This window comes from Amphiura filiformis, chromosome 18 (genome assembly GCF_039555335.1).
Source record: "Amphiura filiformis chromosome 18, Afil_fr2py, whole genome shotgun sequence".
NCBI lineage: Eukaryota > Metazoa > Echinodermata > Ophiuroidea > Amphilepidida > Amphiuridae > Amphiura > Amphiura filiformis.
In genome coordinates, this window is record NC_092645.1 from 15,769,271 (window position 1) to 15,783,076 (window position 13,806).

Here is a 13,806-nt window from a genome sequence, read left to right on the forward strand (position 1 = left end):
TTTGCTATCCGAATTTCGCGGTTTTTGGTTCTTTGTAGCCCTTCGGGTCAACCTAGTTGGATATTCCTATTAAGTGACTTTAAATTGTTCGATCGGCTTCTAATTGGAATTGTACAGGGGTCAACGAACTTTACTACATAGGAACACACATTGTAACTTTAGGCTCTCGGTGGCCCCTCAGGACGACCTCCGAATTAATTCAAACTTGGCCCATGTTAGTTTTGTGACAATAGGAACATTTTAAGACTAGGGACAGATGAATCCATTGACATGAGGGGCATCTGATGCACCCTAATATCCGATTTGTGGTTCTTTATAGCCCTGCGGGGCAATATAGTTGGATATCAATATTGAGCGGCAGTTGTTGCCGATCTTTCGCGGTTTGAAATCTTAATTTGTTAGATATCCATATTTCGCGGTTTGTGGTTCTTTATAATCGATAGGCCTGCGGGAAATCTGTTTGGATATCCAAATTTCGCGGTTTGTGGTTCTTTGTAGCCCTGCGGGGCATTCTAGTTGGATATCCCTATTAAGCGGCGGTTGTCGGCGATCTTCCGCGGTTTGTGATTTTAATTTCCTTCAAGCCCTGCCTCTATCGGGAGCTTAATTTATAATTTAAGCTTGTTGGATATCCATATTCCGTGGTGTGTGATTCTTTGTAGCCTTACGGGGCAATCTAGTTGGATATCCAAATTTCGCGGTTTGTGGTTCTCAATATCAATATTCAGCGGCAGTGGTTTGCGATCTTTCGCGGTTTGTGATTATTAATTTGTGACAATTTATAATATTTATTCCAAATATAATTTCAGTCTGAGCTGTGAACAGAGACACTGATTAATGGGTTTTAAATGACGAAGATGTCATGATAGTCAGGCATGGTGAAAGCATCTGGATGGTGAAAGTAGGCCCTAGGCCTAGGCCTAAATGTGAATAAAAAATCAAACATGTTTGTTTGATGAAAAAAATATAATATCACAATAGCAATGGATGTTCGAAATGGTGTTATTCTTGATTTATGACAATAAATTTGTTAATAAAACATTTTAAAAAAAGTGGTGAGAAGTTTCGAACTTGAGCAAAAATTCATAAATGGATTAGAAGTCCATGGCCTTAACCGCTTCGCCACAGGGACGACCCGATATAACGAGGTGTGAAAGTGGAGTATTTATTAATATGAATGTATGCTGTGGTCCGGAAAGAATAAAAGAATTGTGAAAAACTTGATTTGTTGGCGAATGGGATCCAGAATTTGTATGTAGGGTATCCAGGAAAATCCTAGGGTATATTTGAAAGTGAATCTGAAAAAGTGGCGCGACAGTGACAGCCATGTATGGCTGTAGCAGTGACGAAAGATTGTGGATATCAGTATGATTAGCTATGATTTGCCACTAATTTTGGCTATGAAATACCGCGTGAAATAAAGCAAGAATGTTTGTTTATTATCAAACAATCGCATTGACTGTAAGATTGGTGTAACTTTTTGAAATAATAAGTTATTAAAATATGACACTTTGGACAGTAAATAAGATTTAGCATGGTTTTAGATATATTTTGTACCCAGCGAAAAATATCATAGAACAATAGCGTTTTGTTCCGTGTAAATATAGTCTTGCGGTGCATCTGTTTATTCTTCTTTATCAGTCGTTTTTTTTAAAACTTGCTGGTCATGCTACCGCATGACTCTAATAGTGCATTCGAAACATCATTTTGCCAAAAGTTTATGACATTCTACCCGAGAACCAGCATGTTTTGGTTGTTGAGCTGCTCGATTTTTCGCAGTGGTGCATCGAATATGATGTAAACCATACCAAAGCATACAGGTCAGCGCCTTTATACTGCGACGTCATTTGGTGCATGGAACCAAAACACCTTCCTAAAATGTCAGAATTGTAATTAAATTAAATAAATATTCGTAAATTTATTTAATTTAATTCTAAAGAAATTTGAATTTATACTGTCACCTTGTGTGCTAGTTGGCATGATATGGATACAGAGTTCTTACTTACTTGCTTAGGTCGACTGTGGTTCTCCATACGGCCCTTTTCTGCATGTAGTTCTTAAGAAAGAGAAAATAAAAGTGTATAGAAACGTCTATAAAAATTGTACGCTTAGTTGATAATTAACCATGGTGTATTTATCAAATTGATTTCTAATTAATTTTGCCATATTGATGATATACTATCTACTTAATCACCGAAACCTGTTGAGCTGAAAGTACATTAGTATGATTAGAAGTTCTGCAATTAACACCATGGTGCTATAATAGAAGACAGAGATAAAAAGGCTAGTTTGCGTCTGACGTCCCTGTGAATTAAATTCCCTACGATCCTTGATTGTCTAATAGCGGGTAAAAGGAAGGTCGATTTATCTGGTGCCGATCAGAGAAAAGGAATAGCAGAAAATGGCGAAAAATTACGTACTTTTTTAGGCATTGATGGTACGGTGCCTTCGGGAAAAAAAGTTTCTTGCTATAAAGACCTAATATATAACTTTTGAAATGGTTTGTGTGTTTGACGGTGCAAAATTAATAATAAGGCACCCGGTTTTACCCCCGCATTCAGCAACTCATATCATCACGAGACTTGTAAACAAACCGTGCTTGAGTTTGATTGACGGATAAATACAGACGCAAATTAGTTCTTTTTATCTCTGTCTTCATTATTATACTTGCCTCACTGGTACTAAACACATTAGTTGTTCACCAGACTGGAACAGATATATATTTTGTGGCGGTTGATGTACTTTGATGCTTGATGATTTTATGCACTTAAGAGTGATATTCCACGAAAATAGCCAAAAATAGGTTTTGCTTAAAATTGAGTGGTAAGAGACCCTGGCCTCATACATATAACCATAATAAGGTGCTTAATAAAAAAATCAAGTATTCAAACGTAAAAGTTCTTTTTCTCGACACAGCGACTTTCAAGTTAGATCATTTTACCAAATCAGGGCCGTTTGGTAGAATAATACATAAGAATAAAACCACAAACACAAATATCCAAATAAAAGCATATCGTAAAACCCCGTCTACAAGTATACATAGTGTTTTTTTATGAAAGCTAAATTAATTCGAAGCCAGCGTAAATATACCAATACAATAGATTGATCTTAAAATAATACTTGTTTGTATATGCTCGGATCCGTAATTTATTTGCACAAACTCCATAATGGCGCCTTGATTAATGTAGCTTTCATCAGAAGCACTCTATATGCTTGTAGACGGGGTTTTACGGTACATCAAAATCAAAAGTCATACAGTAAATTTTACATTGGCTTATTATTTTTGTGTCTACCATGTGAGTACATAAAAACCCGGACCCATCATTTAGTTATTACCATCATTTTCAATACCATGTGATGCTATTGAAGTACGAATAAGCCGCTCCCATGCGATACCATGTAAAAGTTCAGAACCCGCACCCACCATCTAGTTTTTAACATGTGATATATATATAAGTACATACGAACTCCCATCAAAAATTACTGTGATACTACCTACACTGGGTGCTCATTAAAGCTAATAAAGCATAACAACAGCAGTAGCAACAACAACAACAACTGTCTGTTTCCTTTTGGTGACTTAAGGGGTTGTTTGGAATGGCTGGTGAGTCAGGGGTCAAAAATAAAATCGTTACCTTTTTGACCACGACACATGTGTGTGTATCATGTGCCATACACAATCTAACAAAACAATACCTTAAAGTATCATTTTTTAATGTTTTTGGTCATAAACTCGATATTCCACTTTTACAAAATGTTTGTACCGGGGAGTACCGTGAGCGTGTCTTTTGTCAGGTCAATGACAATAGACGCAGCCTTGAATGATAAATAGTGTGGCTAATAGCAATAGTAGCCTTGGCCCCCCTTGGTCTATAAGTCACAGAAAATACTTCTCTTTATGATGATGTTATTATTGTTGGGGATTTTAATGTTTATGTATATAAACAATGCCTCATTTCAAATATTGAGTTTTAGTTTTGGTTTTGGTTTTGGTCACGTGGTTTTCTATTGTCCTGCCTAACCACTTGAATCACAGGATATCGAACTCATTGTTTCTACCTTTTGTTTAAAACTAAACATTTGTGACAGGTAGTTTCGGTTTTGGTTTCAGTTTCTTATAAGTGGTGTGACGAATAAAATGTTCGAGTTACCTGATCTAAGTATACAAAAGAAATGTTTCGCAGTGCAATATTCACGAGCAGAGAAGTCGAACAAAGCAGTCTACATTTGAAAGCATTGATTTAGTTTGAAAGCATTGACTTGAGACTACGAAATAGCCTAAGCTGATTTCACAAATATTTCCATTCGACATTACAAAAGGGGCCACTATTGTAATTGTATAGGTGCTATAAACAAAATCGATTCATGTCCTTAATCCCATGTACCAGAATCGATGGAAGGCCATTATATGACCTCTAATAACCTAATGACTTTTACTGAAGCAATTTTTACTGCAAAAAGTAGAAGATAGAGGGGAGAAGAGATTGTGTGATGTGTGTGTGTGTGTGTGGGGATTTGGAGGGCAAGGGGGATATGGGCCGGGAGAGAGAGAAACATATGAGAGAGAGCATTGGAAGTGAAAGAGAAGGGGGAAGAGAGCCCGAGAGGAAGATATCGAATGTAGGGGATGAGGAGGGGAAAGGGGTAATTTAGGGAAGATGTGGCTATATAGGGAGGGGAGCCCCCTCTTATGGGGTATGGGTTGTGCTTCCCGGGGGTAATAAACTAATTCATAATCAAATCATCTCCATGCATCGTTTATGTTTCATACAAACAAACAAATCCCCCCACCACACCCCATCCTTCAATATACGCGCATGTATATGATTTCTAGGCCTAGAACTCGTGAGTGTAATATGCCACCTACCGTCGACAGAGAGCATCAACTGTCGTCCGCGATATAGATTTCCGATATCAATCATGATAATAATTATGTTGGCACAATAGGCTATTGTATACTTCTGGTTGTATACCCTATACTGTGTCCTCCCAGCATAATAGTGTTATGATTGCAGACCAGATCAGCTCTACTTTTTAATCCCTTGATTTTTGGTTTCTGAACAAAAGAGAAACCAAAACTATATATTTGAAATGAGGGAATGTAATGCAAGAAAGATCAAAAAACTTTCAACGCGCAATAACCTTTGTCAATTAATTAATGATTTTACAAGAATCACTGAGTCTACTAAAACTATCATTGGCTTGGCATTTGTATCAAAACAGGACAAATTATCATGTTCAGGTGTACATAGCTTAGGACTTTCTGACCATTCATTGATGTTATTCGTAAAAACAAAAAGGTTAAGGTTCCTCCAAAGGTTATTAAAACTAGGTGTTTCAAGAATTTCAATGAGCATAATATTGTAGAAACAATTAAGAAGACTAATTGGGATAAGGTGCTAAAATGTGATGATGTAGATAATGCCTATGATAATTTTCGAGATATGTTTGATCAAGCATGCAATTTACATTGTTCAGTGAAACAAAATAGGGTCAAAGGCTTGTATCCTGATTGGATAAAAAAAAATGTTTCTAATGTTACTAATGTTCAAACTAATGATGGCATTACGTGCAATGATAAAGAAACTGCTGATCAGTTTAATGATTATTTTCCGTCTATTGGAAATACCTTGGCTGGTAAATTTATGTGTAGTAATTATAGTAACAATGATTCTGATGTGAGTTATGAGCATGATGATTTTGAATTTGATTTTGTAGAACCTGAATTTGTTTTGAAACAGATTTGTAATTTCTCTAATAATAAGTCTACATGTATTTGTAATGTTAGTACTAAACTTTTGAAACTTGCTGCACCGATTATTTGTCATCCCCTTGCATATATTTGTAATCTTTCCATGTTCACATCCACTTTTCCTAATGAATGGAAAAAGGCAAAGGTTACACCTATATACAAGGAGGGTGACAAAAAGTGATGTTAGCAACTTTAGACCTATCTCAGTTTTACCTATTATTTCTAAGATCTTAGAACGTGCTGTACACGACCAACTTCATTATTATCTCACATGTAACAATATTTTAAATCCATGTCAATCAGGCTTTAGACGTAATCATAGTACTAATACTACTCTATCAGATGTGACAGATCATATATTAAATAACATGAATAATGGCAAAGTTACAGGTTCAATCTTTTTAGATTTAAAGAAGGCCTTTGATACTGTTAACCATGACCTTCTTATTCAAAAACTTTGTTCATATGGTATCAAAGGTAAAGCTCTTATTTGGTTTCAATCATATCTTAAGGGTATATTTCAAGCTGTAAATATAAATTCTTCTCTATCAAATTTTAAAAATATTGACATTGGTGTTCCTCAGGGCTCAATATTGGGACCTTTGTTATTTATAACATTTGTTAATTCATTGCCGGAAGCCGTAAATAATAGTTGTAAGTGTGTAATGTATGCAGATGATACTACTCTGTAGTAAGCTCATCTGACCCCACTGTTCTTGAAAATAATCTTAATGCGAATCTGAAGAAAATTGCTGACTGGTTTCAGGCTAATCATTTAACTCTAAATACTAAGAAAACTAAGTTGATGTTGTTTGGAACAAGGCAAGCTTTAACTAATTATAAAAACATATCCATCACTTACAAAAGTGAGAGCATTGAAAGAGTTGATAAGTATAAGTATTTAGGAGTTACATTTAATCCATATCTTTCCTAGGATGAGCATGTTAATTATCTTTCTTCTAATGTATCAAAACGTATTGGTGTTATTTGTAGAGTGAAAAAGTATCTCCCTGTTAGATCAGTCAAAACACTTGCTCAAGCCCTTGTCTTTGCTCATTTTGACTACTGCAGCTCTGTTTGGTCAAATGTTAGTGCTTCCCACAAAAATGAGCTTCAGATTCTGCAGAATAGACTTGCCCGTATTTTACTTTCTGCAGACATTAGAACATCAGTGGACAAAATGATGAAAGATCTGGACTGGGTTAAACTTGATAGTAGGTGGGATAATCAGTTACTTATTTTAGTTTTTAAATGTCTAAAGAACATTGCTCCACATTATTTGTCATCTCAATTTACCTTCACCTCCTCTACTCATTCTAAGAACACTCGAAGTCAATCACATAACAAATTGGTTGTTCCAAGGTGGAAATTGTCTTCTGGGCAGAGAATTTTTCATTATAGAGCTGCCACTTCATGGAATAGACTTCCTTTAAATCTCTGTGCCAATTTGGATTCACTACGCTTGAACGAGTTCAAGAATGCCCTATAATTTTGTATATGTATGTATTTAAGACATTAATAAGGAACTTATTATAGCCCTCCTCATTAATTTATGAATTTGAACTTGTTCTAATTTTCTCAGTTTGTATATTATTCATATCATATTCTCATAATATTATTTGTATATCAATGTTATATGTATGTTATCAGGGCTTCCAGGGAGACCAGTACTTTTGTATTGAAGGAATTTTCCTGAATAAATAACGAATAAATAAATAAAAAAGCACACAATATAGGCCTATTCAACACTGCTTTATGCACATCCATTGTGTTGTCTCATATCCCTGGTCAAATCCAGCTTGCAATAAATATAAATGTGCTGATGTTAACTCATGGTGGTTTCTTTAATGTTTACGTTTAAATGGCTGGCATTGGACCTAGCACCACTTTTCATAGTTTTAGATTACATGCATGTAGGACCAAAAATAGTGCCATCAGTCAGAAGTTATACCTTTTAGGCACCGTTCGCAAACACTTGTAAAGGGGGCCTGATGCAAAAAAAATTTCATCGCGAACATTTTTCGGGACCCCCTATTTACAGACTTCTAAAAGTTCAGCCCCCCCCCCCCTTTTTTGTACATGACAATTATGGGTCAACCCCATAGAAAAGCATAACAAACTTATTTTTCCAGGAAAATTTGTGGTCATTTTTGTCAGCCCCCCCCCCTTAGGAGGGTCAAAAAAAATTCAGGGCCCCCTTTTTGCATCAGGCCCCCCTAACAAGTGTTTGTGAACGGTCCCTTATATTTTGCAAGATTTCTTACTTAATTATTTTGGTATATAGGCATACATTATTATAATCAATAATTTTTGATGATTCATTAATACTACTTCATAAAGTAGGCCAATGTTAACTGTAAAGTATGTTAAATACAAGATAATAGGCCTATGTTAGCTTAACAATAATATGTCACACACCCCTTATAACTTAGTAACTTAGGGGATCTGGAATGAGCGTTTTGAGAGTTTTGACAGTATTTTTTGTGGGACATTAGAGCACATCAAACATATCGAATTGCATTCTGAATACGAAGAATGTCTTTCTGATATCAAATTATTTTCATATTATGAAATTCACGATTTAATACAAATTTTATGACAAATTATTAAAATTTGATATTTTTCACATTTTTGATATAACAGTCCTCGAAGTAAATTTTATAAATCTAATGGCATATTCTTAAAGTGTATGTAGCTGGGAGGAAAAGCCGATGATCAATTGAAAATTTTGACCTTTCATATTGAAGATATGGATTTTTTTTCCCAAAAGACCTATTTTTTGGTGTTTTGGGAAAAAAGTTCATATCTTTAATACGAAAGGTCAAAATTTTCAATTGATCGTCGGCTTTTCATCCCACTTACATACACTTTAAGTATAAATCATCGGATTTATAAAGTTTACTTCGAGTACTGTTAAATATTAAAAATATAAATTTTTAATCATTTGCTATAAAATGTGTATTACATTGCGAATTTCAAAAAAAATAAAATTATTTGATATCAGAAGGACATTCTTCGTATTCAGATATGTCTGATGTGCTCTAATGTCCCACAATAAATACTGCCCAAACGTTCATACCCCACCCCTTAGGCATAGGCCTACGTGCACTGAAAAAAAAATTATACTGTCTTAACCATGTCAAGAGACTTGGTAAAGTCTAAAGCAATATACGATGTCACAGAGTAATCCTCTTCATGTACAGGACACAGTGTATTCACACACCCTGTATTATAAATATTTTTGTTCATAGCTCCATACTCCGTTGGTGAAATCAATATTCTATTTTTGACATAGATAAAGAAAGTTTACATACGCATTGTGAAATACACGTGTGATCGAATATTTAATACACGCACCTGGAATTTAGGTGAATGGGCTATTTGTGTTCCTTTATATAATTGTAATTCTCAAAATTAAATTAAATCACAATTTTAACTTACGATTTATAAATCGTTACGCCAAAAATGCAGTAAAAATTTATCCAGAGCCAACAGTAATGGTCGCTAATTAGTGTATTTAATTTCAAGTTAGTGTATTAAAAACAAAACCTGGGGTTTACCTCAAAACAAATCGAATTTCCTTGTAATAGCAACACCATATGGGATACTAGAGCATGCGCAAATCGTAATAATTTGTAGAATAGAACTTGGTGGTATCTCCCATGATAGTCGTACTATGCTTAGCCTGAGTCGTTCGGCCTATCTCGAACAAAATCGCCATGCGTAGCTATTGAAAAACGAGAAGATTCGCCGTACTATCACGGCAATTTTTGACACGAAGATATAGGGATTATGACGCTGTGCAGGATCTGTATTGTAAGGGAGTACATGCCAATTTGGCATGATAATGCAGGTAAAACAGGTGCGATGTATGAATGGTTTTGGAATCAAACTACACACATGTTCTCTGTCACCTTAAAAGTGTTCCATGTCTATCCTTGAATGAACCAACCGTAACGGTATAACAATTGATGAGTTTAGGCCCATAGAAATGTATACATTTGGACACGCCTCAGTGATCCGAATACATTGATGTCCATTTTTGTGGAATATAGTATTGGCGAGTTGTGCTTTACTTTGCAGAGTTTTAAAACTACGTTTTAAAAATAAAATACAGCGGTATTCTGTGTGTGGTAACATGTAAATATAGTGTGGCGTATAATGGTGATGGGTGTGTATGGGCGGGTGCTTGTTTTAGGGTGTGCGTATCTGTATGATGTACCCTTTTGTGAAAACAGGGTCTGTGCGAAGTGGATGCTTTTTTTGTTTCTTGTTATTTTTCTACTAAGTTAAGATTTATTGTTAAAGTACAGAGTGTATTATCGTTAAAAACAGCATTAATAAAACAATAACAAAGACGTATAGCAGGAGCAGTTTCACCTTCATTTATTTCCACATGATAATTATGCCTATTGACATTTAACGTCATAATGTAAAATTATTTCCAAATTTTAATCTTGACCATAAATGACCAAAAATGATGAAATAATATACGTAATAACTATTACGAAAGGTTTCTGTCCATTTTAAGCCAAAATAATGAGGTATTAAAAAAGATCATCTGGCAGCTGAGGCACTTGTAAGAATTACAATGTCCAAAAATTAGGCATTACTTTCGTGGAGTGATTGAGGTTAACTGTTTGAGTGAATGAAACATTCACCAGTAAGTTATAGATTACAGATTGTTACTCTTAAGGTCATTAGTCCAAAAACCCATTAACTTTGTTCTATACCCTAAACCTTACCCCAACTGTAACCCAAAACTTAACCTTAACATAAGCTTTAATCCTAAACCTAAACCTATAACCCCAAACCTTACCTAACCCTGATTCTCTGAATCCTGACCTATAACTCATGCACATCACCCATGCACACATCCCACTCCGCAACCCTTAAGGAGGCTAGCATTTTCTTCGGGGGGGGGGGTCATAGGGGGTCATATAATTTTAAGACCCAAAATAGGGGGGTATAATTTTGTTAACACCCAAAATAGGGGGTTATGGAATTAGTAAGGGCTGGTGAGTGGTGACTCACAATTTTCGTGCGATACGCGCGCATGTAACTTCTCAATCGAAATATGCATGCAAACTATGCCAAATTTTAACGCGCTCCGCGCACTTTCTTCACTCTTAACTTTACGCGCACTCCGCGTCTTAGTTCCAGCAATGAATAATTTGTCTTTAGTCTTTGTAGGTGGAAGGGGGGTCACAAAATGTTCGACCCAAGATGGGGGGTCGTAAAAACTTTTGCCCGCGATAGGGGGGTCATAACAAATTGACTCTGCTCACCGACATATTTGGGACCCCCCTTCCGAAGAAAATGCCAATCCCCTAATACACACACACGTGTACCTCACATACCTCGCAGCACCCACATCAATAAATCCACAGTCCATCGACAAACACACTCCTATCCCCAAATACCCACACACTGCTCTAACTCTACTAATAACTCGTCACTAAAACTCGCAAAATAATTATACATGAAATACGGAATTTTTGTCTTTGTCCTTCTCACTAACTGATTTAGATCGGGCGATTTATACTTGAATAGATCTTCAAAGCGATATTTAAAAAAAAACCGCTTTCCCATTGTTCCTTGGCACATATCACAATAAGTGTATAGAATAAGCCGCGCGATGAGTCGCAACTATTTCCTATGACATTACACAAGTGACCATGCTCAAATAAAAAACTAGCAAGATGGGTCATTGATGTGCACCATCAATTTTGAACCTGTGATCAATATTGCTAGGCAAAAATTCACAGCAAACATGGCAAATTTCTCTCGATTCTGGTCTATTTGAAAAAAGATTGCCCAATCCCTTTAGAGTGCACACCAGTAAATACAAGCCTCCTACACCCTGTGAGGAAAAAATCAGTGTTTTAAACGAGGAAACGTGCAATATGACTGAATTAAATCCATTAGAAAAGGCTTAAAACCCAACTATTATGCCCTTATTCATATTTAATCCTCATTTAGGCCTGGGAAATAGATTGTCTGTGAAAAATGAGCAGGATCTGACTTTTTATTACAATTTGGCTAAACTTTCAAAATGTGTTACATTTCAGAAACACCAAGCTATTTGTGAGGTGGCGTACGCTGTATGGGCTATAGGGTGATCTAGTCGGCATTTTCCTGGAAAAAATGCTGGACTCCGTATATAATTTCTACAATAGATGACTTCATCTGACCTTTGACTTGCAGAAAAAGTAAGTTTTGAAGAACTGAGTCGCTCTGGAGTCAAGAAAATGACGTTTTCCTGGACCCTGTTTGTACAGAAAGTCAATGGGAGCTATTTACTGGTGTGCACCCTTAAATGTAAAACTTGTGTGTATGTTTCCAGGAATTATCCTGAAATATTCTTCAAACTCTACATGTTAATGTGTAAGTAAATCATAAAATAGGTTAAATGCAGAAGTTATTAATTTGTGTAGCTCCGTGGTTTAATTGTATCTATTTCTTTAAATATTTGACATAAACATGTTTAAGGTCTTTTTTCCTTCTTTGCATTTCAATGTTTTGCTTTGTTTTTCAAAGAAAAAAACTACTATGGCTTGTAGTGGTAAAGACTAATAAAATAACACAATATAAACAACCACCTTGCACTTTTACTTTTACAGCTGTTTATGAAATAAAGTCCAATTTTGATCCTATTTTTAATTTTATCACAATATTACGTATACTACTCCTAGTCGTCGATTGTGCTGACGAAGATAGCTAACATACTGGCTTTTCCTACGTCTCCTGTAATATAATAAAAATTGAAACAATCAAGTGAATACATGATAATAATTCAAGCTTCTCTGATTCAAGAAACTATGGTAACACTTTGAAACTAGTTTGAAAATCAACCCTCCTTCCTAATACATCGCTCGAGTAGATTATAACTTGCTTAATCGTTCGCCATTTTCTCATTATGTGAATTAGCAAACGCAACGTAGATTTTGTGACCAAAAGTGTAATTATGATAAATAAGTTCCAGGTTCTAAGCTTCTGTTTTCATGGTTCGAACCTCTGAACAGTATCTATCTTAAAGTCACCCTGCTCTTCCTTACCTGTATTCCAGACGGTAGAAGTGTTCCTTTTACTGTACATAAACTCTGGTTTGGCGATTTGTGTGCTTTCCCAATCACAACTTGCATTGGATGAGTAAGTTGTAACCATCCATCCCGAGTCCTCCGTACATCCTGTATACATCTTGTTGACGAACCATTGTCTACCTAATAAACCATGACTTAAAATTTACAAATAAATGAATACAAACAAATGAATACTAAAAACAATTGGGAATGAATGTAAACAAACTGTATAATTAAACTTTGTTTTATTTTAACTAAACTTAATTTATCATATTGATATTGCAGATGGAATTGGACGAGCTATTTTAGTCTGTATTCTGAGTTTTAGTCTGCATTTTGATATGGTTTGTCTTGGAAGCACATCGAAACCCAGTACGCGTATAACGCTATGCTGAAAGAAACAAGTGTTTGAAGGTAAAATGATGACTTTGCTTATGAGTATTTGATTTGGTTAATATCAAACATAGTTAAATACGAGGGAAAAGCAATGGACCCCAGTGGTCATTCTGAGGAAGCCACCAGCCAAGATAGGGAAAGTCTAAATAATTAAAAAGAGTATAGTTATTCGCAATTTTCCATCAAAAAACAACGTCGATATCATTAAATATTTTGTCCTCACTATAACACAGAAAAGCTATTTTGACTTCCCAGCACTTTATATCGCTTATTGCAGATAAGGGTTTCCTGTCTTAAACCATCGATAAACTCATTTTCCTTACCCGGATGCAGAAAAGCAAGTTCGATTCCCATCACACATATCCACATAAGGCGCCGAAAGCAAACGGCTCCTTGAAAACCAGTTCAGATGGTTAGAGCGCACTCCATTAAATTTTAGACCCATGATCTCATCAGCAGTCTCGTTTAAAAGTGCTACTTTGACCTGCAATTTAAAAAAAAATGGTAAAGCCTCAAACTTACAACGTAAGATTTTCCCTAATTTAGGCATAATTAAAGTCCATTGATACGTTTGTA

At 35.5% G+C, this 13,806-nt stretch overlaps 1 protein-coding gene across 1 annotated transcript; it reads right to left on the reverse strand.

Moving 5' to 3' along the window:
• Positions 1-12,323: 12,323 nt before the first annotated feature.
• Positions 12,324-13,710, reverse strand: LOC140139381 (uncharacterized). Its single transcript, XM_072161150.1, has 3 exons — positions 13,554-13,710; positions 12,811-12,989; positions 12,324-12,499 (listed from the first exon to the last, which is right to left on the reverse strand). Exons 1-3 carry the CDS (start codon positions 13,673-13,675, stop codon positions 12,444-12,446), a joined length of 357 nt encoding a protein of 118 aa, XP_072017251.1. The 5' UTR covers positions 13,676-13,710; the 3' UTR covers positions 12,324-12,443.
• Between the last annotated feature and the right edge of the window lie 96 nt (positions 13,711-13,806).

What these genes read in the sequence shown, in the direction of transcription:
- LOC140139381 (XM_072161150.1), bottom strand. Translation starts at nt 13,675, where the DNA reads ATGGGTCTAAAATTTAATGGAGTGCGCTCTAACCATCTGAACTGGTTT. An exon ending in ACTTGCTTTTCTGCATCCGG is followed by an intron (nt 12,990 to 13,553) that starts GTAAGGAAAATG and finishes GTAAATTTTAAG; the next exon opens with TCATGGTTTATTAGGTAGAC. An exon ending in TTCTACCGTCTGGAATACAG is followed by an intron (nt 12,500 to 12,810) that starts GTAAGGAAGAGC and finishes ATTATATTACAG; the next exon opens with GAGACGTAGGAAAAGCCAGT.